Source organism: Salarias fasciatus, chromosome 9 (genome assembly GCF_902148845.1).
Source record: "Salarias fasciatus chromosome 9, fSalaFa1.1, whole genome shotgun sequence".
Classification (NCBI taxonomy): Eukaryota; Metazoa; Chordata; class Actinopteri; order Blenniiformes; family Blenniidae; genus Salarias; species Salarias fasciatus.
In genome coordinates, this window is record NC_043753.1 from 6,976,560 (window position 1) to 7,004,486 (window position 27,927).

The 27,927-nt window shown below is 44.6% G+C and overlaps 2 protein-coding genes across 2 annotated transcripts; both read right to left on the reverse strand.

The window, feature by feature from the left end:
* Window positions 1-1,743: 1,743 nt before the first annotated feature.
* LOC115393919 (NLR family CARD domain-containing protein 3-like) lies at window positions 1,744-9,456 on the reverse strand. Its single transcript, XM_030099027.1, has 4 exons — window positions 9,405-9,456; window positions 9,196-9,308; window positions 3,796-3,906; window positions 1,744-3,634 (listed from the first exon to the last, which is right to left on the reverse strand). The coding sequence occupies exons 2-4, from the start codon at window positions 9,273-9,275 to the stop codon at window positions 1,744-1,746; spliced, it is 2,082 nt and encodes a 693-aa protein (XP_029954887.1). The 5' UTR covers window positions 9,276-9,308; window positions 9,405-9,456.
* A 5,410-nt stretch (window positions 9,457-14,866) lies between these two features.
* Window positions 14,867-27,925, reverse strand: LOC115393925 (NLR family CARD domain-containing protein 3-like; the record flags this gene model as incomplete). Its single annotated transcript, XM_030099033.1, has 6 exons — window positions 14,867-15,661; window positions 15,997-16,170; window positions 18,014-18,196; window positions 19,867-20,049; window positions 20,319-20,492; window positions 26,103-27,925. Coding segments are annotated over 6 exons (2,550 nt in total), but the record flags the coding sequence as incomplete, so codon positions are not given.
* Between the last annotated feature and the right edge of the window lie 2 nt (window positions 27,926-27,927).

Here is a 27,927-nt window from a genome sequence, read left to right on the forward strand (position 1 = left end):
GAGTTCTGGAGTCATGGAGCAGTGAAGACTGACGGGCCGCAGGTGGAGCAGAGGTTAGTGCCTCAGAGCAGGACGGTTGCGAGTTTGAATCCAATACTCTGTGTGTGTGTGTGTGTGTGTGTGTGTGTGTGTGTGTGTGTGTGTGTGTGTGTGTGTGTGTGTGTGTGTGTGTGTGTGTAATCGTCTAACTGAATTGACCTTTGCTCACACTGTTCTGAGTTTATTCCTCTGGTTTAAAAATGTTCAGATCAAAGTCTTCAATCAAAAAGATCATCTGAGGTCATTTTCTGGATTCTTCTAATAATCAGACCTCATGAAGAGATAAAAACCGTCACTGAGCTCTGATCTTCATCACAAGTATGATCAGTGCATCCAGAGCCTGACACACAGTGCTGAGCCACATGTTTCTTCATGACAGATCATTGACAGGACTTTACATAATCATTTTCAACTTTTTGTCCTTCAGACAAGTGGCTGCTGACTTGAACTTGGCAGAAGAATAAATTTACTCACCCAAAATTTGCATTCTTTGTTACTTTAGCTGTTGACCTGTATTTTGTCTTGTTGAAATTTGAATCTTTGTCTGTTTGTCGGCTCTGCTGGTGGATGTTTGCTCTCTTGTAGACCTATTAGTCAAGATGTATCTTATCGTCCAATTAAACTATGAATTTAGTATAAAAAATTTAGTATAAAAAATCACTCTTTTGTTGTTTTACTTTCATCGACAATTCTGACAGTTTATTGCTCCCCAGGTGGCACTGGTGGGGCAGAAGTCATTTTCATACTTTAATTTCTCATCATGTGAGGTCAGTTTTCTTGAAATGTCATTAGATTTAACAAGGTAAAGGTGTACAACATATTCATATGTCTTAATTTTCACAGAAACAGGAACGGAAGTCCAATAGAGCTTTGCTGTTAATGGAAATGCCTTTTAATGGGAGATAATGAAGGAAAACTCCACTGACAATCATTTAGTGAAGACTTTCAGAACTCCTGAATGTTCACCTGGTTCAAGATGTTTCCAGTGCAATGTGGTGTTCTGATCAGCTGAGAATGCAGTAGAGCTGGATGTGTACCTGTCCGTGAGCCACACATGGACCTCACTGATTTGTTTTATTCATTGAGAACAGTTGTTTTAATCAACTCAACACATGAAGAACAGCAGCTCTTTGCAGTTGGTTTGTGGACAGTCATCACTCAGACCAAGGAGCTCACTGAAGCCAGTTTAAATGTAAGTGAAAGCTGAGAATTTTTTTCTTTTTCCACATTGGTGCTTCTTGTACATCATTTTAATAACTTTTGGAAGATACCTGTGTCATTTCTGGTAAGGAAAAAAATCACTTGCTGGTTGAAAAAATGTAACTTGAAGCCAAAATGTACTTGGAGAACAAATAATGTCAGGATTACGCGTATCGGCATCCTCAGGATATCATGAAAGCTGAAAACAATGTAGTACACGCACCAGGCCTTTAGGTGATGCTGTAACTCTGCCACAGAAATACACTAAGAAGACATGGCAGCACGTTCAGCTTTTCTTCTGGTCTTATAAAACCAAACAGCATCAGGAGCTTCTGTAGCATGATCAACATCTATGGTTGAACAAGCTGATCGACATATTGTCATGTCCGGGACGATTGGACAGGCGTTAATATGTCTGCCCTGATTGAGGAACATCTCCACAGAGGAACTACAGAAACTACTTTCTACAAACATCACTGACACATTGATCATGATGACGTGGACTCACACAGCCTTCCTGCAGTTCCTCACAGCTGGCATCAGTCTCCGCCGTCCCTCATCTGATGTGTTGTAGTGATTCAGGTGAAACTCCTCCAGGACTTCATCTGACATCTGCAGCATGTAGGCCAGAGCTGAGCAGTGGATCTCAGAGAGTTTGTCGAATCTTTTCTTTGAATTCAGGAAGTCCTGGATGTCCTGATATACTGAGAGGTCCTTCATCTCCATCAGACAGTGGAAGATGTTGATGCTTCTGTCAGGAGACATTTTATCACTGTTGATCTCCTTCAGGTTCTGGATGACTCTCTGGATGGTTTCTGGACTGATCTCTGTCCGACCCAGCAGACCTTCTAAGAGTCTCTGGTTGGATTCCAGAGAGAGGCCATGAAGGAAGCGGACAAACAGGTCCAGGTGGCCGTTCTGACTTCTGAGGGATTTCTGCAGGACTTTCTTCAGGAACTTATTCAGAGATGGGAAAGAATAATTAAATTCAAATAACTTTAACACTTTATCATGTAAACTCTTTTTTTTTCTCAGAAAGGTCTTCAGTTGGTCTGTCTTCCTGTTGGTGAAACAGTGGAACATGAAGACTGCAGCCAGAAACTCCTGAACACTCAGATGGACGAAGCTGTAGACGGCTTTCTGGAAGATCACAGACTCTCTCTTGAAGACCTGATTACAAACTCCAGAGAACAGCGAGGCCTCAGTCACATCCAGACCACACTGCTCCAGGTCTTCTTGGTAGAACAGGATGTTTCCTTTCTCCAGATGTTCCAAGGCCATCCTGCCCAGCTTCAGAAGAAGCTCCCTGTCAGCCTCCGTCAGCTCCTGTGGACCCGTCTCAGGTCCTTCATGGTACTTGAGCTTCTTCCTGTGTGTCTGAACCAGCACAAAGTGGGAGTACATGTCAGTCAGGGTCTGGGGCAGCTCTCCTCTCTGCTCGCTGCTCAACATGTGCTCCAGAACTGTAGCAGTGATCCAGCAGAAGACTGGGATTCCACACATGATGTGGAGGCTCCTGGAGGTCTGGATGTGGGAGATGATTCTGCTGCTCAGCTCCTCGTCACTCAGCCTCCTCCTGAAGTACTCCTCCTTCTGGGCGTCAGTGAAGCCTCGCACTTCTGTCAGTCTGTCCACACATGATGGAGGGATCTGATTGGTTGCTGCAGGTCTGGAAGTGATCCAGACCCGAGCCGAGGGCAGCAGATCCCCCCGGATGAGGTTAGTGAGCAGCAGGCTGACTGAAGACTGCTGGGAGACGTCAACCAGCCGCCGTTTGCTGCTGAAGTCCAGAGAAAGTCTGCTTTCATCCAGACCGTCAAAGATGAACAGCAGCTTGCAGACAGACAGCTCCTCTGCCGTCAGCTTCTGGAGCGCCGGATGGAAAACATGGAGCAGCGTGAGAAGACTGTACGGCCGCTCTCTGATCAGGTTCAGCTCCCTGAAGGAGAGAACAACCAGCACACTGACATCCTGGTTCTCCAGGCCCTCGGCCCAGTCCAGAGTGAACTTGTGCACCGAGAAGGTTTTTCCGCTGCCGGCCACGCCGCTGGTCACAACCACTCGGATGTGTCTGAGCTGCTGGGCCGAGGCTTTGAAGATGTCCTGAACCCTGATGGCAGTGTGATGGAGGCTCTCCTTCCTGGAAGCTGTCTCCAGCTGCTTCAGCTCAGGTTCCCTCTGAAGCTCCTCACTGAGTCCCTCTGTGATGTGGAGCTCAGTGTAGATCCTGTTGAGGAGGCTTCCTCCTCCTGGTTCATCACTTCCTTCAGTCACACGTTCACATCTCCTCCTCAGACTCTTCTTATGTTCTTCTAGAAGCTGCTGCAGTCCTGATGAAGAACCCTGGTCCTGCTGCTCCTCACAGACATCACTGCTCTTCTTCTCTCTGTGGACACCAAGAAACATTTACTCTGAGCAACACGACACACAGCAGAGACACAAAGATCCAGCTTCAACTCTTACACTGATTTAAAATATTGGAACTGAATCTCAAAGTGAACAAAACATCTCTCAGTCTGGTTTGGAAGAAACAACAGGATACAAAGAATTTCTTACTTTGTGTCTGAAGGTCCAGGTTCAACACTGAATTTTGGTGGATCATCTTTGGACCAGTCACTCTTCAGAGACAATTTGCCGAATCCTGAAGACTCTGTTTTGTATCTCCTCCTGTAAACACACACGCACGCACACACAAGCACATGCACACACATATAAGACCTGTAATTATTAGGGCTGTCCGTCGATTAAAATATTTCATTGCAATTATTCGCATGATTGTCCTTAGTGTTTACTCTCGATCAATCGCAAGTTGTTCACACTTTTTCAGTCTCCTCTCAGTGTCCATTAAAGGGAAAATGTACGCATATATCCTTCTGCAGAGCACTGCGCATGTGCAGGTCTGTGTGTATCAAAATGTTATTTTCACGGATTGAAAAGAAAACGCGTCTTTTAAAATGTTTGAAACCATTTGGATTTACTTCACGTGCTAATCCGCCATCCCCTGGACCACTGTAATGAGTATTTTGTCCACTTTCGTCAGTTCGGCTCTGACTCCTATTTACCTCCAGCAATTGAGCTAAGCTAACTACGATGCTAACAGCTGGGAACAAGCCACTGGACGCAGAGACACAAGAAAAGTAATTTATGAGCTTATCTCGCTTTGTCAATGATATGGAGCAGCACACCTTGTGAGCAGAGCAGCACACCTTGTGAGCAGAGCACACCTGAGGCTAGCAGTATACCTGAAGGCAAAGCCAGGGGCGGCGGACGGCAAGATCAGCGGGTCCCCGCTACTACCCGCTGCGACCAAAAGCTAGCAGCGGATGACGGGATCAGCGGCTAACTGCAAGATCAACAGGCCTGCTACTACCCGCTAGCGGTGGCGAAGCCTGGTGCGGCTGACGGCTGGACCTGCGGGCTCCGGCGGCGTACGGCAAGATCAGCGCCATCTCCCGCTAGCGAAGGCGTAGCGACCAGCGGCTAACGGCAAGATCAACTGGCCCGCTTCTTCCCGCTACCAGTTGCGGAGCTAGTGGTGGCCTACGGCAAGATCTGAGGACCTAGACGGCAGACGGCAAGATCGGCACTTCCATCTGCTCGCGAAGTCAAACTAGCAGTGACTGTCGGAAGATCCGCGGGTCCAGGTAACCACCTACTAGCCGAGGCTAAGCTAACGCTGGTTAAGCTACGGCGGCTAAGCTATCGCCAGCTAAGCTAGCGCGAGCCAGCGTCTCAATTGCCAGTATAAGAGGGACGATGTGCCCAAGCCTCTGAGGCTAGCAGCTCTGTGCTTCAATCCAACTTGCCTATTGCGATTAGTACCAGCTCCAGCATGCCACCTAAGTCTAAACTTGATACAAAACAGAATGAAGACTATGTGTCTCTTTCTCACGTTACGGATCTTCTTCAACAACAAAGAGACATGTTTAATTCATTAATGCAGCAACAACACAACAATTTCAAAGGATTTGTGAAATTAATTCTGGAAACCTCCAACGCAAGACTGGATGGACTGTCTAGAGAGCTGCAAGAGATTAAAACGAGTCTCCAGTTTACCCAGAAAGATGTGGATGACATTAAAATTGCCGTAGCGAAGTCATCAGAAAACCACAAGTCCTTACAGAGTGACTTTATGAAAATATGTGATAGTCTGTTAACAGTCACGAACAAGATGGAATACCTGGAGGGTCTGTCAAAACAAAACAATTTGTTGTTTGATGGGATTGAGGAAACACTTGGCGAATCTTGGGCTGATTCGGAAAGGAAGTATTATAGCTGAAAAGCTGCACTTCCAGAGGATCCCTGAGATTGAGCGTGTGTTCAGGACTGGGAAGCTGAGGGATGGGAAGGACAGACCTAGATCAATCTTGGTGAAGTTCTAGAAATACAAGAACAAGGCAGATATTCTTCAAAAAGCCAAGAATCTTAAAGGAACTAAAATCTTCATCAACGAGGACTTCACGGAGGCTGTTCGGCAGAGAAGGAAAGAGCTGCTGCCAAAAATGCGTGCTGCACGTGAGCGTGGTGACATTGCATTCCTGAGATTTGATCAACTTATCATTCATCCTCGTGCCAGCACTCCGAAGCTCCCCAGTGACACCTGACCTGAGGACCTATGTAAATAGATTGGCTGTTACTCAAGTTTTATCTTCGTTTTTATTTTTGCTATTTTAAGATCTCATGGTTTTACCTAAAAAAGGGTTATTAATCGCTCATTTAAACATATGCAGTTTGACATCTAAGGTATTTGAGCTGTCCCGTTTAATTCATTTACATCATTTTAACATTATTGCCGTTTCTGAGATGCACCTTGATGGCACTATTGATGACTCTGAGATAGCAATATCTGGGTACAGTATTTTTAGGAAAGATAGAAATAGGAGAGGATGCGGAGAAGCCATCTATGTCCAAAATAACATAGCTGTCAAAATTAGACATGATTTGATGTCTTCATCTCTCGAAGTACTGTGGCTGCAAGTTCAGCTTCTTCATTGTAAACCAATATTGAATGGCTGTTGTTATCGACCTCCGAGTGCTACTGTTCAGTATACTGATGACATTTGTCAAGGGCTTATGAATGTTACCAACAGACCGGGCGAAATATATTTACTTGGGGATTTCAATATAGACTGGTTCACTCCCTCTCCTCTAAAAGATAGACTGGTCACAACCCGATAACCTGTAATCTGTCTCAAATTATCAATGTGCCAACCAGAATTTTTGTTAGTTCATCTGGTGGACGTCCAAACGTCCAACTCTTGTATTGATCATATACAGTATATACCAACGTGGGTGAACTTTGTACAGATGTCTCTTCTTTCCCGATTGGATTCAGCGATCATAATCTCATTGCCTTTTGTAGGAAAGTTAAGGTACCAAAGGGAGGTCCCCGGGTTTCACTGCAAAGGTCATATAAATCTTTTATTTCAGAAAGTTTTATCTCAGATATAAAGGCACTAAATTGGCATGCTATATACTGAGAAAATAATATTAATGTTGCGCTTGAAATTTTTGATGGAATGATCCAGGAAGTTGCTAATAAACATGCACCGCTTAGGAAAATAAATATTAAAAAGACAATGCCTCCACGGCTATATCGGATCAAAAGAAAACATACAATTTTTGCCTTTCATTATTACATTTTTGATCACTTCAATGGATTTGTTGCCACTTAGATTACTGGATGAGTTAAGGTTCTTAAGCCGTATTTGTTTTACTTTATTGATGAAAAAATTATTAAAGTAATTTGCAATCTCAATTGGTTTAGTTACATACTTCCCTTCAGTTTCTATAATAGCAGAGTCCACGTTTTTGGTTCTACCCAGTAAATTGTTAAGAACATTCCAGAGTTGCTTCCCATCATGTTTTGCATTATTAATTTTGCAGACATAATAAGCTTTTTTCAGTTGTTTATTCTTTTTAGTTATGGAATTTCTAATTTTACGATATTTATTCCATATGCTGGGATCTTTACTTTCCGCAGCTGCTCGTTTTAATTCATCTCTTTGGGCCATGCAGGTTTTTAAATCTTTATTTAAGTCATCCCTCTACCTAAAGATAATAAGTTGGCTCTGAATGGTAATAGCAGACCTATTAGCATATTGCCTGTTCTGAGTAAGATAATGGAAAAGCTTATATTTGCACAAATTTCACAATATTTTATGAACTGTAATCTCATCTCGGATTCTCAGCATGCCTTTAAAGATTGCCATTCTACCTCCACTGCACTTGTCCATATGACTGATGACTGGCTGTATAAACTTGATGCAAACAACTATGTAGGTACGGTCTTCTTAGATTTCAGTGCTGCCTTTGATATGATAGACCACAACTTGCTGTTAGACAAACTGTCTGCATATGGATTTTCTGTTTGCTCCCTTAAGTGGGTTAAGAGCTATTTAACGAATCGATCTCAGTCTGTTTACTTTAATGGTAGCTTTTCTTCAGTCCTAGGGCTAGACTGTGGAGTTCCACAGGGTAGCTGCCTTGGTCCTCTGTGTTTTTCGATTTTTACAAATGATCTTCTGCTTATTTTAAAAGAATCCTCTGTATGCTGATGATTCAACTATATACTACGGGACGGAGAACCTGCACATCTTAAATAATACGCTTCAATGTGATTTAGACCAGGTATTTGAATGGGTGGAATCTAATAAATTAGCTCTAAACATAAGTAAAACAAAGTGCATGATCCTATCTTCTGGAAAGTAATCAATGAATAGAAACCTCTTGTCACTCGTTGTAAATAATATCCCCTGGAGCAGGTGCAAAAGTTTGATCTCTTGGGCTTATCCATTGATGAAAACTTGAGCAGGACTTGTCACGTTGATAAGATTGTGAGGAAAATGGGTATAGCACTTTCTAATATTAGATGTTGTGCCTACTTCATGACAGATGCATCTGTCAAATATGTCACCCAGTTCTTAGTCGCATTTGGATTATTGCTCAGTCGTATGGTCGGGTACCACAAAAAAAGATATTCAGAAGCTACAAGTTATGCAAAACAAAGCTGCACGTATGGTTCTCCGGTGCCCATTTCGAACACACATAAACTATATGCATCATAGTCTCTCTTGGCTATATGTGGAGAAGAGGTTACAGAAGAATCTTGTTAATTTTCTCCAGAATGTACGGATAAAAATAAAACCAAGGCCTCTCTTTGATAAAATTACATATGTTCATCAATGCCATAACCATCTGACCAGGCGCCATATGGCAAAACTTACATGGCTCCCTAAGGCTCAAACAGGGGCAATGCTGAGAACAGTGATTTATAGGGCAGCTAATTTGTGGAACAATCTACCTTCTGCCATAAGAAATAAGAACATAAAAAGGTTTAAAATCATGGTGGCTAAAATTTTTAAAACGTGATTTAATTGTTGGTGCATTTTTAGTGTTGTTTGATGTTTTAATTGTTATTGTCTTTTCCATTCTACTTTAATTATGTATATGCAATTGCTTACTTATTTATCTGTATTCTACTGACTAATGTTTTTAGGCATTGCTTTTTATGATTGTTTACTCTATGTATTCTATTCACTATCTGTGACTCTGATTTTTGTGTACTATTACAATTTATGACTGTTTAAGTAGGTATGGACCCCAGGAAGATTAGATGTCACCCTGGTGGCAACTAATGGGGATCCATTCACATATAAATAAATAAATAAATATGGAAAGGGTGTGGGTCCAAAATCTTCAGAGTATTCCTTTAAAATTAATATGAATTTTCAGCCCTGTTGCATCAAATTTAGCAAATAACAAAACATGCATGAAATTCATGGCATTGAATGGAGCTAAAAAAACAGACCAGCCTATCCATGAACGCCTGCTCCATGTGCTTGGTTATCATGCAGTGTGGAGACATTTTAACAATGAGTGAAGGTCACTTTGAGCCAACAGAAATGCTGAGAGCTGCATCTCTTCTTTTGTTTGGTGTCTTTGTGGATTCTGTACCTGGACTCTGCAGGAGCAGCTGACGTCTTGTCCCTGTCCACAGGCTCTGCTCTGTCCTCCTCTTCACCCACATCAATCATCTTCAGTCAGGCTGAGAGAGAATCAGGACAAACCTGTTGAAGAGTCACAGATCATTTCTTTTGACGTCCACGGAGAAAAAACTCAGTCACTCTTTGACATTAGAAGACAAAAACTGGACAAACACTCACCTGGTTCCTGCTCTGACACCACTGACTGGAAGTCGTCCTCTGGACTTCTTGGTTTCCTGGTTGGACTCTTGAACTCAGAGACATAACTGTACCTGAATCACCTGAACACAGCTGCCCCTCCTCTTTTATGTTGGCAGGAAATCTGAGACGTGTCCTCCAGTTCTCTGACTGAGGCTGGACTTTAAGGCTAAAGATTAACTTTATGAAAACTTCCTGAGTCCAACTCCATCAATGAGGACTCTGCTCCTGTTTTATTGTTGCCACTGTTTTCTTTTTTTTATTGTTTTGTTTTCAATAAAGACAATAAATGAAGTCAAGTTGAGACTGTGTCTCCTGTCTGTGCAGCTCTGCCTCTGTTAAGAATTCTTCAAGCTGCAGTTGACTGTGTGTGTGTGCTCTTATTTTGAAGTGAGCGCTCTTATTGTTTAAACCGCCTGCACTTCCTTCCTCCTCCTGCGTTCAGCTACTGCAGCGTTTATGATGATGTAGCAGTCACTGATGATGTGAGTTATGTTTAAAGTGATGATAAATGAATGTGTATATTTCATATGCATCTTCTGCTGGCGTTGTGTGACTCCTGAGCTGTGTTTATGCCACCTAAAATGTTCGTTTTTAGAGAGACAGCGAGATCCCAAAGTGGCTTGTGGCCGGCCACTAGGCGGCAATGCCATATGGCCGTTCTGTTGTGCCACAAGCCATTCAGGAGTGGCTTATGGCTGACCCAGCACTGGCGTATGGCACGACCACTAGAGGGAGCAGTGTGTGAACACCGGTCGTCCTGACAACCACAAATTCGCTTTACGGTACAGGGTATTTGCGACGTGTTTTTTTTTCTTTATTGTCAAAACGACTGGAACATTGTAAACATATGAGGAAATGTCATCATGCAATGTGCTTTTAAATTAAGTGGAAGTGCGATTAAGGTTTGTTGTATTTTTTATATCTCACACCGACATCTGTAGACTATGGTCGCCGATGATTGAACAATTAAAGTCAAGTGACCGTCTGTGTTATAGAGGCTACGGTGGCTAGGCTAACCGTTGCCGCTAAGGTGTGTGTGTGTGTGTGTGTGTGTGTGTGTGTGTGTGTGTGTGTGTGTGTGTGTGTGTGTTCTTGTATTTCTATCCTTGTTGGGGCCAAATGTCCCCACAAGGATAGCAAAACGTGGAACGACGTGCCTTGTGGGGACCTTTTTCCGGTCCTAAGTAGGAGAAACAGTGTTTTCTTGACCATGTTGTTGTTACTGAAAAAAGTAAAAGTGCAAAAACATTTCTTTAGGGTTAGGCTTTGTTGTGGTGTGGGTTAGGGTTAGGGTTAGGGTTAGGGGCTAGACATGAATGGGAGTCAATGGACGGTCCCCACAAGGATAGAAATACAAGACTGTGCGTGTGTGTGTGTGTGTGTGTGTGTGTGTGTGTGTGTGTTGCAAGACTTACATATGTTTTTATGATGGACTGTGCATTATTTATCGTGTCATATCGTAACTATTATAGTTGATTACCTCTTAAAAGGGTCATAAAGTCATTATTTTACTTTTGAAAGCATCCGGGGGGCGTTGGCATAAGGCAGCGGACCGGGTGGATAGAGCAATGCACCGGGGACCGGTGGGGGGTGTGGTGGGGGGTGTGGCGGTGGCGGCTGTGTAGGGCAGTGCACCGGGGACCAAGGAGGTCGGGGGATGTGGCAGCAGCGGCACTGGCACAACCGGGGTGGTGCATATGGCAGGATGATATCTGGCCTCAGGGCGGAGCGGGCAATGTGCTGGGGAAACCGTAACTGCTTCTCCAGGTCTGCAGAGAGCTGCCAGTCCTGAGCTGTTGCCAGGATCCCGGCTGGTGGTTTGTTACGACCTGCCTTTGGCTGGTCTCCTGCTTTTACAAAGGTGATTGCACAGGTGTTATTGTGACCTCGGCCAGAGCTGCTGATCCGTTTGCTGATGGCTTTCACAATCGGCTTCAGCACTTGGTTGTGACGCCAGGTATAACGGCCCTGGCTGAGCGCTTTTGGGCAGCAGTTCAGAATGTGTTCCAGAGTCCCTCTTTCTGAACACAGTTGGCAGTTCGGGATCTCCACTTTACCCCAGGTGAAGAGGTTTGCTGGGCTGGGTAGGACGTCATAAACTGCCCGGACCAGGAAGCAACAAGTGGCTAAACTTTCTGCTGAACTTAGAGATGGAACCTTCAGGTATGTTGAAGCAGGGAGACATGGAAAACATGCAGGACTGCGACCATCCGAGACCTGAGTCTGACACCCTGAGGAGGAAAGAACCACTTCTGACTTCAACTGGAGGATTTGTTTTAAAGGCTATGGATTATCCCTGGGTAAAATCAACCTGACAGTGACAGATGGTGCACCTGCCATGACTGGCAAAAACAAGGGTCTGGTGAGCAGAATAAAGACTGTCCCTCCTAAAACTAACACAAGTCACTGTATTATCCATCAAAGTGTGCTGTGCACAAAGTTAAGCAGGGAGCTCAGAGACAATGAAAATTATGAACCACATCAGATGAAATTCAAGCAAACAGTACTGCCTGTTTATGCTCAAATCCCATCCTTCTCACGATGCCCTTTTACTCCATGACGTGTGCCGGCTCATTAAGGGCAAAACACTGCAGCACTTGGTTGAACTCCATGCACAAGTAGTGTATTTCTTGAAACACAGTAAATCAAAAGGAGCAGACCATCTCTGCATCATGCAAGACAGAGAATACATCTGTAACATTGCTTGTTTTTCATACATTTTCTCACATTTGAATACACTTCATCTCCACCTGCAAGGAAAGGACAAATCAGTGGTGGATTTAGTGGGAAAACCTGATGCATTTGATCTGTTTCATACGGATTTGCTGTCGGGGAGGCTGCTGGACTTCAATACACTGAAGACAGTGGGAAAAAGCAACCTAACAGATGAGATGAAGACATTCATCATTTAATAAAAAGACAAAGTCTCTGCTAGATACAATGACGTTTTCCTTTCCAGGGATGTCATTGGATTTGTAAATGACCCATTCACAATCTGCTGAAGCAGAGAATTCTCTGCCAATGCGGTAAATTCAGAGCAAACTGGCTGAAATCCAGGCCATAGGCAACATGAAGAGTGCTGTCCATGGTGCTGAAAGCCTGAGCACATGCTGTGTGTCTTGTTGTGAGGACTATGTCACATTGGTAGACGCTGGTTATGTATGTGTTCATTCTTTTCGGTTCTATTGACACTTACGTACAAGGCTGCGTTCTCCAAGATGAACTCAGTTAAAACACACGCGAGGAACCGACTGCCAAAAAGTGGTCAAGCCTAATGCAAAAAGTTGTCAGATTAGAAATTCCACTTCAGCCAGGAGGCAGTGTCAATAGCCCATTTCAACCGTGTGATTTGATTCATATGGTAAATGGAATACACTTATATCGTGCTTTCTACACTGCTACAGCAGAGCCCGAAGCGATTGACACTGCATTAGCACGTTCACACTCACACACCAGTGGAGGCGGCTGCCATGCAAGGCATCAACCCATCCATTGGGAGCAGGTAGAAGTTCAGTATCTTGCCCACGGACACTTTGGCATATGGATAGGGATGGAAAATCAAACCAACAACCTTCCAATTGCAAGATGACTGCTCTACCAACAGAGCCACAGCAACCCCGATTTAATGTTTTATTTGATATGCGAACATTATTTGTGACCCGTTTTGTTCTGGTACCAGGTTAGCATTGATTTGTTTTTTTCTGTTTTTATCCTGAGAAGTGTCCTTGTTTGAAGTTTGGTGTTGAGACTTTGAAATGAAAACTAAATGTTAAGTAAGAGCACGAGGAAAAGTTAAAAAATAAAATAGTTGACAAATCAGAAAAGAGGAAAATACAATTATAAATTCTATTAAAAATAACTGGGGTGAAATTATCCCTGATCCCATAGGCATTAATAAATGATTTGAAAAATTTTTATAACAACTGTTACAAATCACAGGGTGATACAGACCCCCCACTGTGTAGGAGATTCTTTTACAGCCCTGTCTCGAAGCTGAGTGAAAAAAAGAAGGGAACTAGATGCAGAAATTACAAAGTAGTGGTATAGATAAGCAATCCGTTGGCACTGAATCTTCCAGGATGTTGTTTTGAAGTCCAGGCAGGGGACCCAATATCAGTCAGTTGGTGTCTGTCTTGTCGTGGGAAGGAGCCCTTTTCGCCTTATCTTTGCTTGATTCTCAACTCTTCAGACTTCAGCTGTGTTAACCCTCTCAGTGGTGACATCCAGCTTGCGTCTCAAATAGGGCTGTCCATCGTTTAAAATATTTAATCGTATCCAGGGATGGCTGGCATAAATGGGCTAGCAGGGCTAAGCCCTCCCAGCACAAAATGACAGCTCATACAAAAAAGATGAGAATTTTTTTTTTCTGCCCGGGGTGGGCAGACCCAAGAGCCCAAGGCCCAAGAGCCCAAGAGCCCAAGAGCCCAAGAGCCGACCCCCCACACAGGCGGAGGGCCATGACCCACCCGGGAGAACCGGCCCACACAGGCAGCTACCCACCCCAGGCCAGTACACCCCCCAGCGCTCCGGCCACGCACCCTGAGATCCAGGGTATCACAGCCCCCCCCCCCCCCCAGATACAGTCATTTCGTTCTTGTAAGCGATTGACGGGTGTCATGTCCCGCCCCCCTGTGGTTTACTGAGCATTTTGGGCTAGCTTCAGTCAGCCCACAGGCCAGCGACTTCTGACCAATAAAGCAGCGGTGCTGCTATTTGGGCCAGAGTTGGGAAGGAGGGAGAAAAACTTAAGCGATGGCGGCATCAGCATGAACGAGGTGGACTATTTGCTTTGGATTATCCAATTATTTGGACCGATTGAATGCACTTACCACGCTGTCTATCGAGAGAGACCTCATCCAAAAATTACCAGACTTCAACGACATGGTGATAACCTGTTTGCCTCCCAGAAAGGTGTCAATGTGAGCTTCTTTTCAAATAAGGTCGGCCCATGTTGATCTGTTAAAGGACTGTGACGCCTTGTTTTTGCTGAGGTTATCTGTTGTTGAAGGCGTGTTTGGCTACATGTCACCAAGCAGTTGTAGCAGGCTATCTGTGGGCAGTCGTTGAAGTTAGGTTGGAACACGTCTGCAGTGCGTAAATGTGTGCGTGTAAGAGAGAGAGAGAGAGAGAGAGAGAGTCTTGATGTGGAGCACTAAAAAGGTACAGTGTACCTGTAATTGATGTAACTGTGTATCATAGGTGATGTTGCTTTTGCAGCTCTGTTAACTATTTAATCGGTATTATGCAAGCATTTGTTAGCCCACCCAACAAATTTCACCACCAGCCGCCACTGATCGTATCATTCACATGACAGGTAACTCTCGATTAATCGCAAATTGACTACACATTTTTTTGTCGACTCTAAATGTACAGTACATGAAAGGGAAAATGTTGAAGTTCTTAATACTCTCATCAACATAGGAGTGGACAAGTACGCTTGTTTTATGTAAATACATGTTTATTGTTGTTGCCTCAATCCAGAACAATATCAAATACTGTCCAGAATAATCTCAACATAACCTCAAACATTCTGCATGCTCAGAAAATAGGCTGCAAGGACATATTGACCTGAACGGAAGATCATCTATTCATAATCTGACTATGCAGTATCTGACCAGCTAAATTTACAGTATTTCAAACATTTTCCAATGCAGACTGATTGAGCTCCTGCATCACAATAACAGACTCCTGAACCAGAAAGTCCTGTTGGTCAGTAATGGAGAATTACCTGAAGCCTTCATAAAAGAAAAGAATGACACAGCCTCCTCGTTCCTCTCTGCTCCTCAGCCAACCTGTTGTCACCACAGACATCATATACAGTGACGCTGCTTCCACGCTGCTGAAGATTGGACTTGACGGGCCTACATGGCGGCCATCTTGTGGAGGTCCTTCTTCTCCTTTTGTTTTCATCAGTCAAACGGCTTTAAGATGTATTACTGCCACCAACTGTACAAGAGTGTGCAGTATCACATCACGTACCTCTCAGTTTCTGAAACTACGGTGCGAGACGAGGGCCACGAAATGTGCGCGACTAAATCGCGCGTGAAATAAATTAGTGCTGTCAATGGGAATTTGAAGTACCTTGTTATTATCATGATAATTTTGACAGTCCTAGTACCAATTTATCTGTTCTTGTCATTCTGATGGTTCCTCTGTCACTCAGTCTGGATGAAGCTCTGCTCTCCTCAGTAGATCTTCAGGACACACAGCTTCCTCTCTGCTCTCAGTCCTTCCAGCTGCAGAGAGATGAGAGGAGATGATCAGAGTCTCTGTGAAGCAGTGAGGACTTCAGTCCTGTTCAGAGCAGCAGTCAGCAGCTCAGAGCTCATGAAGGACCACCACTGTCAGACCAACACAACAAGCCTGCGACTCCTCTGATTGGCTGACTGTGTGTCCTCTGCTGTCCAATCCTGAAGCTGCTCAGCGTTCTCCTCTCTCAGCCTCACTGAGAGTCAAACACTGGATCTTTGTTCTCACACTGACTGTGTTTAGTACAAACCTATGGACTCAGTATAATGCCATGCATATTTTGCATCTGTCAGTCACCGATTGCCCGTGCTCCATTACTGACCTCAGAGTCTGCAGGCTCCAGTCTGGACTCTCCTGAAGCTCAAGAAGCTGCTTCAAATCTGAATACTGGAGCTGGTTCAAACTCAGGTCAAGATCCTTCAGGTGGGAGGGGTTGGACTTCAGAGCTGAGGCCAGAGAAGAACAGCTGATCTTTGACAAACTGCATTTCTCCAACCTGAATAAAGAGAGAAAGCAGCAGAATCAATGAGGAGGAACCAACCAGATGTGTTGATGGAGAAATGAGCAGCTCCACATTACTGTGTCCTGATCAGTGAACTGTTCTGTTGTGGATCTTTATCACACATCCAGTAGTGTGCAGTCACGGGCAGCTTGTCCCGTCTTTCTGTCCTGAAAGGTCTTTCTGAAATGTTCCTGGAGTCAATTACGTGTGCAGTGTGCAAGTTTATCCAGAAAGCAAATGGTAATATTTTGAAGAGCTCAAATCTCCTATGTACTATCAATGTATCCGTTATGTCTATGTACATAAGGTGTTGATGTGCTGTTGCTGTGTTAGTTCCACACCAGAGGTGTCACTGTGTGTGAGTTAAACAGAGGAAGAGAAGAACAATGGGAGCTGTAAGAAGATAAAGAAATTAAAGTTGTAAAAGAAATTATGTCTCCTCGTTGACCTGTACACTTGGGGCGTGGCCAGCTTGGTGAGGTGAGATGACCGCCAACAGCACAGCCGTAGTTGCAACCTGCGTCACCGACTGCACCCCTGATAACAGGGAATTACAACAGTCTCATCTGCGTGGATTAATTTCTCAGCGTTGTTTTGGCTCAACATGTTTTTAAGTCATATTGTACAGGTAATAAAAGGAGGTCCTGCAGACCTGTTTAATGTGGGAGTTGAATGACGGGTCCTGGTCAAAGGTGACTCCCAGGTTCCTTACAGTGTTACTGAAGGTTCAAGCAACACTATCCACAGTCACTATCAGTTCAGATAATGTTTCTCTCTGGTGTTTTGGGCCGAATTTAATCACTTCTGTTTTTTTTCAATTTAGGAGGAGAAAATTAAGACTCATCCAGGTTTTTATGTCTTTAAGACAGGTTTCTAGTTTGACAAGTTGATCTGTGTCATCTGGTTTCATAAATAAGTAATTAATGTGTCATCTGCATAACAATGGAACTTAATGGAGAGCTCTAATGATATTCCTGACAGGAAGCATATATAATGTGAAGAGCTTTGATTTTGATTAAGTTTCTCAGATTAACTCCTCTGTTGTGGAATTCTTTTTGTCTTAAATAAAGTGGTTGAGGCACAGACACAGTCTCAACGGGATCAATAAATGTTTGGTTGTTAGAGGGTGACATGCATGAGGAAGCAGCACAGAAGCCTGCCAGATTAGACTCTCCCTTTGGTTCCTGGTCTCAATAGCCAGAGTCTTTTCTTCAGCAGGTGTGTCGCTGAGTGGGGAAAAGTGGTTTGAATCATGAATGGGTTGAAGGTGAGAAGATCCGGGGGGCTGCTTATGCTTCATGTGGACTTTCACCCAGCTGGTCTGTTGTCCCAGCTGCTTGGAACCTGCTGGAGGACTGTGAACAGAACCACCTGCACTCAGTCGGCCCACACTGCACACTACATTAGCACTAGCCGCGAGCTGGGATGTTTGAACAGTGCAGAGTTGGGTCTCTAATTCAGTACGCCTCGCTTACTGAGGGAGAAAAACTGCTGCACCTAATACAGATACTGTTATTATTGAAATTCGAGGTGTAAGGGAACATCAAACACACTGAGCAGGACAGAGGAGAAAAGAGAGGAGGAGAAGAGGAAAGAAAAGTCTTTACCGATGCTAATGCTAAGCTAGCAAGCAAAATCAGACAGTGACTGACGCCACTGCATGATACTGCTCACATCGTCCACATGTCAGCACAACATTCACACACCTCATGTCCACACACACATCAGTAACCTGCTGCTGAGCTCAGTCCACTCTCTCACTGCAGGATCAGAGTCTCAGATCACAGCTGCTGACAAACATTTCTCCTTCTACAACAGTAACAGACAGTCAGCTGACCTCAGAGTCTGCAGACCACAGAGTGGACTCTGCAGAAAACCACACAGCTGAGAAACTCCTGAATCCTGCAGCTGGTTCCAACTCAGGTCCAGAAGTTTCAGATGTTTCAGGAGGGAGGGGTTGGACTTCAGAGCTGAGGCCAGAGAATCACAGCTGATCTCTGACAACCTGCAGTCCTTCAACCTGAATAAAGAAAGAGAGCGGAAGAATAAATGAGGCACCAACCAAAGCTCCACACTCCTGTGTCCTATTTAATGAATTACTCTGTTGATGTGGGTCTTCATCACTCACATCATCCACATGCAGATCTCAGTCACACACAGGCTGATGAGGACCAGAGGACAGGTCCACATTCCAACAGTTATAAAGTTGTTGCATTGGCTGTCTGCTTCAGAATGGTTTTAATTCCTAGCATTCCTTTCGATGTGTCACTATAATACATCATCAAGTAGCCTGCCCTGCCACGTGGCACCACACACCTCCGCTCATACGACGATCCTGAAATTGGAACCGACACTACAGACGACCGGCTACTACACCTGCACAGAGATATAACAGAGGGCATCCTTCGGACTTTTGCTATGTACAGAGAAAATAGCGAGTAGTGATCTGGGACGGGCAAGCTGAGGATCCAGGCATCAAATTACAAACCAGGGCATCAGGTAAGATCTGACAGATAGCCACTAGTCTAACCCACCACAAGAAAACAAAGTAATCTAGTCCACATGCAGAGTATGAAGAGTGATTAAAGATCAGCATGATCATGAAAACTTGGCAGTAATCATGCAAATATGACCTTTGACCTCTGAGAAGACCAGAAGTTGGAAAGAAAAAGGCCCTCAGGGCAGAGACAAATGACGGCAATCACAGAGCCCAGACCCCAGCCACCACCCCAGGCAGATGTCCACACACCGGTCCAGACGGGGGCAGAAGGAGGCCCAGGTTGGGACCCACTACCCGCCCCACCCCCTGCCTTCTGAGAGAGAGAGACCTGCCCTATGGAGATGATGGTGTTACAATAACAATCCAAAATGCTCCACCTGTCTAATCTATCTGACAAACAGAGAAGGACATTTTGGACATTCCGATCACTCCAGATGGCATCATTGGCTCAACTCTCATCTCAGTGCAGCAGCACTGTGAGGTGAACAATAAGGAGGACAAAGACCTCCAACTCTGCCTCCCTCGCAAAATCGAGCAGCCACCTGCCCCAGCCCCATGGCAGAGCACCACGCAGGCTACAGCATGACCTCCATTGCCTCTGTTTAGAATCATGAAACAGCCCGAAGACCGCCCTGCAGTTTCTCTCAATTCATGTTCGTCAGGAAAAAATTCACTTGCTATTGACAAAGAGAGCAATATCCACATCGTCTCCTGAACAATTTAAGAGCTGTTTTTAATCTCGGTATTTCCTGGTCCCCAAACAAGGAGGTACTGGGATTCGTCCAATCCTGGATGTCCAGGCTCTGAACAAATACCTCTGAACAAACACCTCCAAACATACAAGTCCAGGATGCTCACACATGCATCCTTGTTGTGTATGTTGCATCAGAATTACTTTATATCTATTAGTTTATATCTTTTATTTAATTATATCTGTCTTAAATTTATATTTAAATTATATTTATTTTTTTCTATGTATGGTTGAGCTTTGTAAATTTTCACAATTCACATTTCTATTCTATTTATATTTCTTTTCTCTGTGATGCTAGAACATTGCAATTTCCCCCTTTGGGACAAATAAAGGACTTTCAATTCATTTTAATTCATGTCCACAGACTTCAGCAACAGCTCAGATCAAAGCTGCTGACAAACATTTCTCCTTCTAAAGCAGCATCAGACGGTCAACTGACCACAAAATCTGCAGATTGCAGAGTGGGCTCTCCAGGAAACCACACAGCTGCTCAACTCCTGAATCATGCAGTTGGTTGAAATTCAGGTTCAGATGTTTCAGATGTTTCAGGAGGGAGGGATTGGACTTCAGAGCTGCGATCAGAGAAGAACAGATGCTCTGTGACAAACTGCAGTACATCAACCTGAAGACAGAGAGAAAGAAGTGAGATTAGAGGACAAAGTTTGATGTTGAAGTGATTGAGAGCTGAAGAAGGTTCAGACTGGAAGAGTTTAGAAATGTAAAGTCCAAACAGCTGAAGCCACCAGGAGGAGAAGAACTCTCATCAACATGCTGATCACTAACATGCTGCAGAGCTCAGTCCACTCTCTGTCCCTCCAACATCTGGAATCCTCCTAAACTCCTCTCAGTCATTTGACTTCAACAGATTCTAACTTCAGACAGTGAACTGACCTCAGAGTCTCCAGGTTACAGTTTGGACTCTCCAGTCCAGAACACAGAATCTTCACTGATGAATCCTTCAGGTTGTTCTGACTCAGGTCCAGATGTTTCAGATGGGAGGGGTCGGACTTCAGAGCTGAGGAGATCACTTCACAGTGAGAATCAGAGAGTCCACAGCCAGAAAGTCTGTAATGAGACACAGAGAGGACTCTTTCAGATATGATGGGTTAAAAGTATTTTAAATTCTCTTCTTGGTTAACAGGATTTGACAGAAAGCCAGTGAAGACAAGCTAACATTGGGGTTGAACCGTAGTCCCCTTGACCAGAGAGTCTCTCTTCAGCGGTTGAATTTGCAATAACGGACCTCAGTCCAGCCTTCACAGTCAGTGTCCATGAAAATAGCGGCGGGTGTAAAAGAGCTTCACCAAGCTTGAGTCCTCTAGAGGAAAAACATGGTTGTGCTCTCAGGTCCAGGACATGAACCTCGCTTTAACTTTGTCACTGTGCAGGTTGAAGAACCCACATGCAGGCCGCACGAGATGCATTGCAACTCTTAATTTTCGCGGACACAAGGTAAAAGTCGAGCTGATTCAGGCATGGTCACAAGAGACGGAACAAGCTGACAGACCCACAAGGAGCCGACAAAGGCGCATGAGGAGAGCAGGGCAGAAATGGGGAGGACACAGGTGTAACACATGAAGGTGATGAGTACACAATTAAGGTGATTGGCCAGGAGAACGTGAGGAGAGGCAGCCAGACAAAAGGTGAAGCACATCGGACTAACGACACTGGGAACCAGGGAGGGACATGGATAGCAGGAGGATGGGAGACACAGACAGGGTGGAAAACCAAACACAGGCAACAGGAGGGGCTAATTCACACATACGGACACATGCGCAGACACACAAGCATATCGAGGCAGACACACAGAGGGACACAGAGCGCACAGCAGGACAGACATGGACACGGGGGAGAAGGGAGCTACAGTCAAAGGGGCACGACCCAGAGGGTCCTGACAAACTTGGGCTTGGACTTTCCTCACAGTTTTCCTTAACAAGGTCCAACACCCCATCTGGTTTCCTGCCAAACAGTAGCTCAAAGGGAGAAAATCCCTTGGGGATGTGGGGAACCTCTCGTGCTGCAAACAACAGAGAGTCAAGCCACTTACCCCAATTGTGTTCATCCTCATGAATGAACTTATAGATCATGGATTTCAAAATCTTATTCAACCGTTCCACGAGATCGTTGGTCTGTGGATGATATACACGGGTCCAAATAGACTTGATGATCAGTAAAACATATAGTTCTTTAAGTGTGTGAGATACAAACTAGGTACCACGGGGGGTATTGCACAAAAGTAGGATAAATACATGCAGGATAAATGAAAATGCGGTTTGAGTAAGCCGAGTCGGTGTTTTCTCGGATCAATCAGTTGCACGTTCGCCGAGCCAGGATGAAAAGACGCGGCTTACTCAAGCCCGGTGTGGAGCATCAGGATAAGTGCGCGTTCACGGCGTTCTTCAGAAGACCACGAGATCGATCACAGAATCACAGATTGAAAATGGAACAAGGACGAGCATCTTACTTCACACGGGATGAGCAGCAGTGTGCGGACTATACCGCGGCTGTCGGGGGGGCTCTCTTATAAAGGGGGGTGCCCCAGAGCGAGAACTTTAAATAAAACACATCCATTATTACAGCCTGTACGTCTGCTTTAAGTGATGTTTAAGGCATAGCGCCCCCACGCTTCAATGGTGAGGAGAAGTACTGCATGCAGGCCGGCAGCTTTATTAAAGTGAAATAGTGATGCACAAATCATCCACTACAAATGGCCTAATTCTGCATATGATCCATGATTATGATCATACAAAAATAATAAGAATAAAATACAGGAAATACACAGGGGAAACAGCATTTTGCCAATATTTAGGATATTTATTTAAGAAAAAATCAACTCTGTGTCCGTGTTATCTATTGAATCAATTGTTCTCATGCTGTGTTCTGTTTCATCCCTCATCTGTCATGAAAAACAAACCTGTCCGGCCAGAAAAGAACCTGCAGCAGGTGAAAACCAAACATTAAAATATTTTGCATTCTGGTCAGTTACTGAAGTGTCGCCCAAAGAGCAGTTATCAAATGAAGTGATACATTTGTTGCCTTCTGAGAATGAATTTCTGTCTGATTTTAGCCGTTAAAAGAGTGGAGTCAGAATGATGTGGGACCCTTTCATTCCTAAAGGTGGAGTCCTGAAATAGGACCATTTTCCTATTTTCAGGAGACAGTTAAGACAAAATGATATGCTGTCTGTTATATTGTAGTCCATTTCAGTGGTGTGATACATTTATTTTTCTTTTGTTTCTCATTTTACTCATTGTGTAGCTTCAGGGTTGTGGTATTTTATTTCTCATTCTTTATTTTTTACATCAGTGTGGTTTAGTACCAATGTCATTAAGTTTTTTTTCCATTGTCTTTACAATAATTGTGAACCTGTTATTGTAGGACTTGTATTAACAAAGAAAGGATTCTGAAATGTCTGTGTTGAAAGTTATTTTGATCTTCATATAATCTGTGCAACAAAATACCGTAATACTAAAGTCAACCAGACCCTGCAAATGCAATGACTACAGTTGTAAGATTTGGCTGCAGGATGATTAAATGGTGTAATGTGTAGAAAAATCAAGGAAATGCTGTAAACCACGCCCATTTCTCACATTGTTGACAGCAATTCAATCTTATCCTGGGTAGTTAGCCTGCTGTGGAGCAGGTTAGCTGCAGAGAATAAATCACCATGGTGACTTGTCCGGGATAAACTTGGCCAGCTTTTGTGCAATCGACTTGAGGCTAACTTCGTCCAGGATAACCACAGGATCGCCACAGGATAACAACAGTTTGCCGTCTTAATCCCTTATCCTGGTTTTGTGCAATACCCCCCTGGTCAGTGGGGATTTCTTTTGGGATTCAAACTCAGGAGATGACCTGAAACAGTGCATGTGTGACATTCCTCATGGAGATGGCAATGCTCCTGTGTATCCACAAGGACTTATACAAAGTCATAGCCATGCAGTCTGAGAAATGGCCTGATGAGGTCCTTACTAATGCATTCAAATGGGACCTCTATTAATGGTAGAGGGCGCAAAGGCACTTTTGGATTGGCTGGCTGGTTAACCAGTTGGCCAACCGGACAGGATGCACACCAGGGGCAGACATTCTCCCAAATTCCCGGCCAGTAAAATCGGGCCATTATTCAGTGCAGAGTGTTTTGGTACCTCATGTGATCAGTGAGCAGTGAGTGGTAGTGAGCTCCCTGGGAAATCATTTCCCGATGGCTTTTGGGCACCAGGAACCAGGTGCTCTCTATTCAACCAACTGACCATCAATATAGAGTATACGACTTGGTCGAAGGCTGAGCATAACGTGTCGTCACAAGACTGTGAGAGTGGAAAATATTCCTTTGAGTGAATGACAAGACGCTGCAGCGTCTCCTGCGGAGGCGTTTCTGGCTCCTCCTCCCTCTCTACAGTGTTGGAAAAACTTGCCTCACCGCTGAGTACAGCTCAAACCCAGCAATCGCATGATGACAGTACCTGGGGTGACCATACGTCCTCTTTTACCCAAACATGTCCACTTTTTACGTCCTGTCCGGGGCGTCCGGGCGGGTTTTTTAAATTCAAGGAATTTAAAACTACCAAAGGAATTAACTATTCAAGGAATTTAAGACTACCAAAACCTGACCAATCAGAACACAGTTTCAGGAGGTGTGACAGCTGGGAGCTAAAAGCAGCTTTTTTCCTCTGGTAGCGGTGAATATCCCCATGCAAACGCTTTATCTCCACCAAAGCCTCGGGTCGAACCAGGTTCTTGTGAATCAGGGCGAGCATGCAGCCAGAATCCACCATTGTCTGGTGTACCCCCACTTAGATCCTTGGTGGAAATGCTGTATGACGCTCCCGGATCGGGGAGGGTGCCGAGGGGCTGACGACCTGGATCACCCAAACCCATAGTGGTGGTGGATAAAGGGTCTGAAAAATGCTTGTAAGAAAAAAATAAAAATAAAAATCTTTGTAGATTGGCTCTCAAAATGAGAACACGAGAAACTGAGGTTTGATATAAAAAAATATAAAAATAAAGTTGTACCAATCACCATCAATCATGCGAAAGGATTACGGGAAGTTATTCGATGAAAATAAAAACAGCACAAAAAAACACACTGGATGTAATAAACGATGTCTTGCAAAAAGGCAAGACGAAGTCAAATATATCAAACTATATCACAAAGAAGGACATGGACATTTATGGAAAAGAGGAAATCGAATATGAATTCAATAATTACTTGTGAATATTGGTCCAATTTTATTGCAAAATATACCAAATCAAAATATTAATAACAGAATTAAATCAGAAAATGTAAAAGTATTTTTCTTGACCGCGTGGAAGCCAATCAAATTTTTATGGAGCCCCCTAGGGGACATATTGCATATATGTTGGTTTTTTCCTCTGTGTTTCACTTTCTCTTCTTCGTGTTTCTCCGTGTTTGTATTTTTTCCTCCGTTTTTGATTTTTTTTCCTCAGTGTTTGTATTTTTTTCCTCCTTGTTTGTATTTTATTCCTACATGTTTATTTTTTTAAGGAACACTTGTCTTTTTCTCCTCCGAGTTGTTTTTCAAACACGGACTGCGTGTTTGGTCCAAGCAGTCGGTCAGTCTGTTGGGCGTGCAGCAGGGGAGTCAGAGGGCGGACCCCAGTACTACTTCCTGTCCAAAGTTAGTTTGGAAGTGTGTTTTTCCTGGCAGACCGGCTGATCATCACCCTGCAGTATGGAATGAAATCCCTATCAAAATTCAAGAGCATTTTAAATATATTTGAGGGCAGTATTTATCGATTTCATTTTTGGATTTCGTGATATTGTCTCTCAGAACTCTGCTCTCGCACTCAAATTTGCTCTGTGCGTGCTCAAACTGTGTCCTCGCGCTCGGTTACGATGCTGCTCACGCAGATTTCCTGCACTCAAACTCAAACTCAAACTCTTCGTCTTGCTCTCAAAGAACTTGTGCTCACGGATCTCTGCTCTGCTCTCGGATTTTTCATGTATCAACGCTGTCAACCAATATAAAGCCGGCTCGCTTTGACCAATGAGATTATCCCTGTTTGTATACGGGTGCGTTTGCTGTTTTCTGGAGGAGAGAAAGATCAGAGGGATGGAAAGACTCTCCAACCTGACAGAGTTGGATCTCACTGCTGAAAATGAATGGGAAAAAAAAAACAGTGGGGACATGCAACAAACACCACAGCAACTAGAGAAATAGTTTGCTGTAATAATAATTGTAATTGCTAATAAAGGATTTTATAATGATAACTGAGGAAGATATGGAACATTTTTGGACATGCCACTTTATGTTCAAATGTAAATAAATATTTTTTTTCCCCACAATGGTGCATCTTAAAAGTGTGTCATTTTGGGAGGGGTTCGATATAAATAACTTTATGCTAAATTTGGCTGGAGCATGCGTAATTTCAGGAACCATCCTGCACTGCTGCTACCTATTCTGCTTGGAGTTTTACTGCCTGCTTGATCTCAGAAGCTGTCATCGGGGGTGTCATGTGTTCTTAGGTGGCACTCAGCAGCTTCTGCAACACAATCAACTTGTCTGGTCACACAAGACACATCTTACTTGTCCGGGACGATGGGACAGGCATTAATATCGAGCCCTGATTGAGGAACATCTCCACAGAAGAACTACAGGAACTACTTTCAACAAACATCACTGAGACATTGATCATGATGACATGTGGACTCACTCAGCCTTCCTGCAGTTCCTCACAGCTGGGATCAGTCTCCGTCGTCCCTCCTCTGATGTCTTGTACTTCTTCAGGTTCAGCTCCTCCAGGACCTGGTCTGACATCTGCAGCATGTAGGCCAGAGCTGAGCAGTGGATCTCAGAGAGTTTCTCTGATCTGTTCTCTGACTTCAGGAACTTCTGGATGTCCTGATGTACTGAGAGGTCCTTCATCTCCATCAGACAGTGGAAGATGTTGATGCTTCTGTCAGGAGACATTTCATCACTGTTGATCTCCTTCAGGTTCTGGATGACTCTCTGGATGGTTTCTGGACTGATCTCTGGCCGACCCAGCAGACCTTCTAAGAGTCTCTGGTTGGACTTCAGAGAGAGGCCATGAAGGAAGCGGACAAACAGGTCCAGGTGGCCGTTCTGACTTCTGAGGGATTTCTGCAGGACAAGCTTCAGGAACTCATCCAGAGACGGGAATGCATCAATTCCAAAGAACTTGAACACTCTTCCACAGAAAGTCTCTGGTTCCCAGTCCTCTCCGAAGAAGGTTGTCAGTCCGTCTGTCTTCCTGTTGGTGAAACAGTGGATCATGAAGACTGCAGCCAGAAACTCCTGAACACTCAGATGGACGAAGCTGTAGACGGCTTTCTGGAAGATCACAGACTCTCTTTTGAAGATCTGAGTACAAACTCCAGAGAACAGCGAGGCCTCAGTCACATCCAGACCACACTGCTCCAGGTCTTCTTGGTAGAACAGGATGTTTCCTTTCTCCAGATGTTCAAAGGCCATCCTGCCCAGCTTCAGAAGAAGCTCCCTGTCAGCCTCTGTCAGCTCCTGTGGACCCGTCTCAGGTCCTTCATGGTACTTGAGCTTCTTCCTGTGTGTCTGAACCAGCACAAAGTGGGAGTACATGTCAGTCAGGGTCTGGGGCAGCTCTCCTCTCTGCTCGCTGCTCAACATGTGCTCCAGAACTGTAGCAGTGATCCAGCAGAAGACTGGGATTCCACACATGATGTGGAAGCTCCTGGAGGTCTGGATGTGGGAGATGATTCTGCTGCTCAGCTCCTCATCACTCAGCCTCCTCCTGAAGTACTCCTCCTTCTGGGCGTCAGTGAAGCCTCGCACTTCTGTCAGTCTGTCCACACATGATGGAGGGATCTGATTGGCCGCTGCAGGTCTGGAAGTGATCCAGACCCGAGCCGAGGGCAGCAGATTCCCCCGGATGAGGTTAGTGAGCAGCAGGCTGACTGAAGACTGCTGGGAGACGTCAACCAGCCGCTGTTTGCTGCCGAAGTCCAGAGAAAGTCTGCTTTCATCCAGACCGTCAAAGATGAACAGCAGCTTGCAGACAGCCAGCTCCTCTGCCGTCACCTTCTGGAGCGCCGGATGGAAAACATGGAGCAGCGTGAGAAGACTGTACAGCCGCTCTCTGATCAGGTTCAGCTCCCTGAAGGAGAGAACAACCAGCACGCTGACATCCTGGTTCTCCAGGCCCTCGGCCCAGTCCAGAGTGAATCTGTGTACCGAGAAGGTTTTTCCGCTGCCGGCCACGCCGCTGGTCACAACCACTCGGATGTGTCTGAGCTGCTGGGCCGAGGCTTTGAAGATGTCCTGAACCCTGATGGCAGTGTGATGGAGGCTCTCCTTCCTGGAAGCTGTCTCCAGCTGCTTCAGCTCAGGTTCCCTCTGAAGCTCCTCACTGAGTCCCTCTGTGATGTGGAGCTCAGTGTAGATCCTGTTGAGGAGGCTTCCTCCTCCTGGTTCATCACTTCCTTCAGTCACACGTTCACATCTCCTCCTCAGACTCTTCTTATGTTCTTCTAGAAGCTGCTGCA

Bases quoted from the DNA above. Each gene is read 5' to 3' on its own strand.
- LOC115393919 (XM_030099027.1), bottom strand. From the start codon at position 9,275: ATGATTGATGTGGGTGAAGAGGAGGACAGAGCAGAGCCTGTGGACAGG. The intron at 3,907-9,195 runs GTACAGAATCCA...GTGTGTTTACAG, and splicing joins GCTGCTCCTGCAGAGTCCAG to GAGGAGATACAAAACAGAGT. The intron at 3,635-3,795 runs GTAAGAAATTCT...AATGTTTCTTGG, and splicing joins CCTGGACCTTCAGACACAAA to TGTCCACAGAGAGAAGAAGA.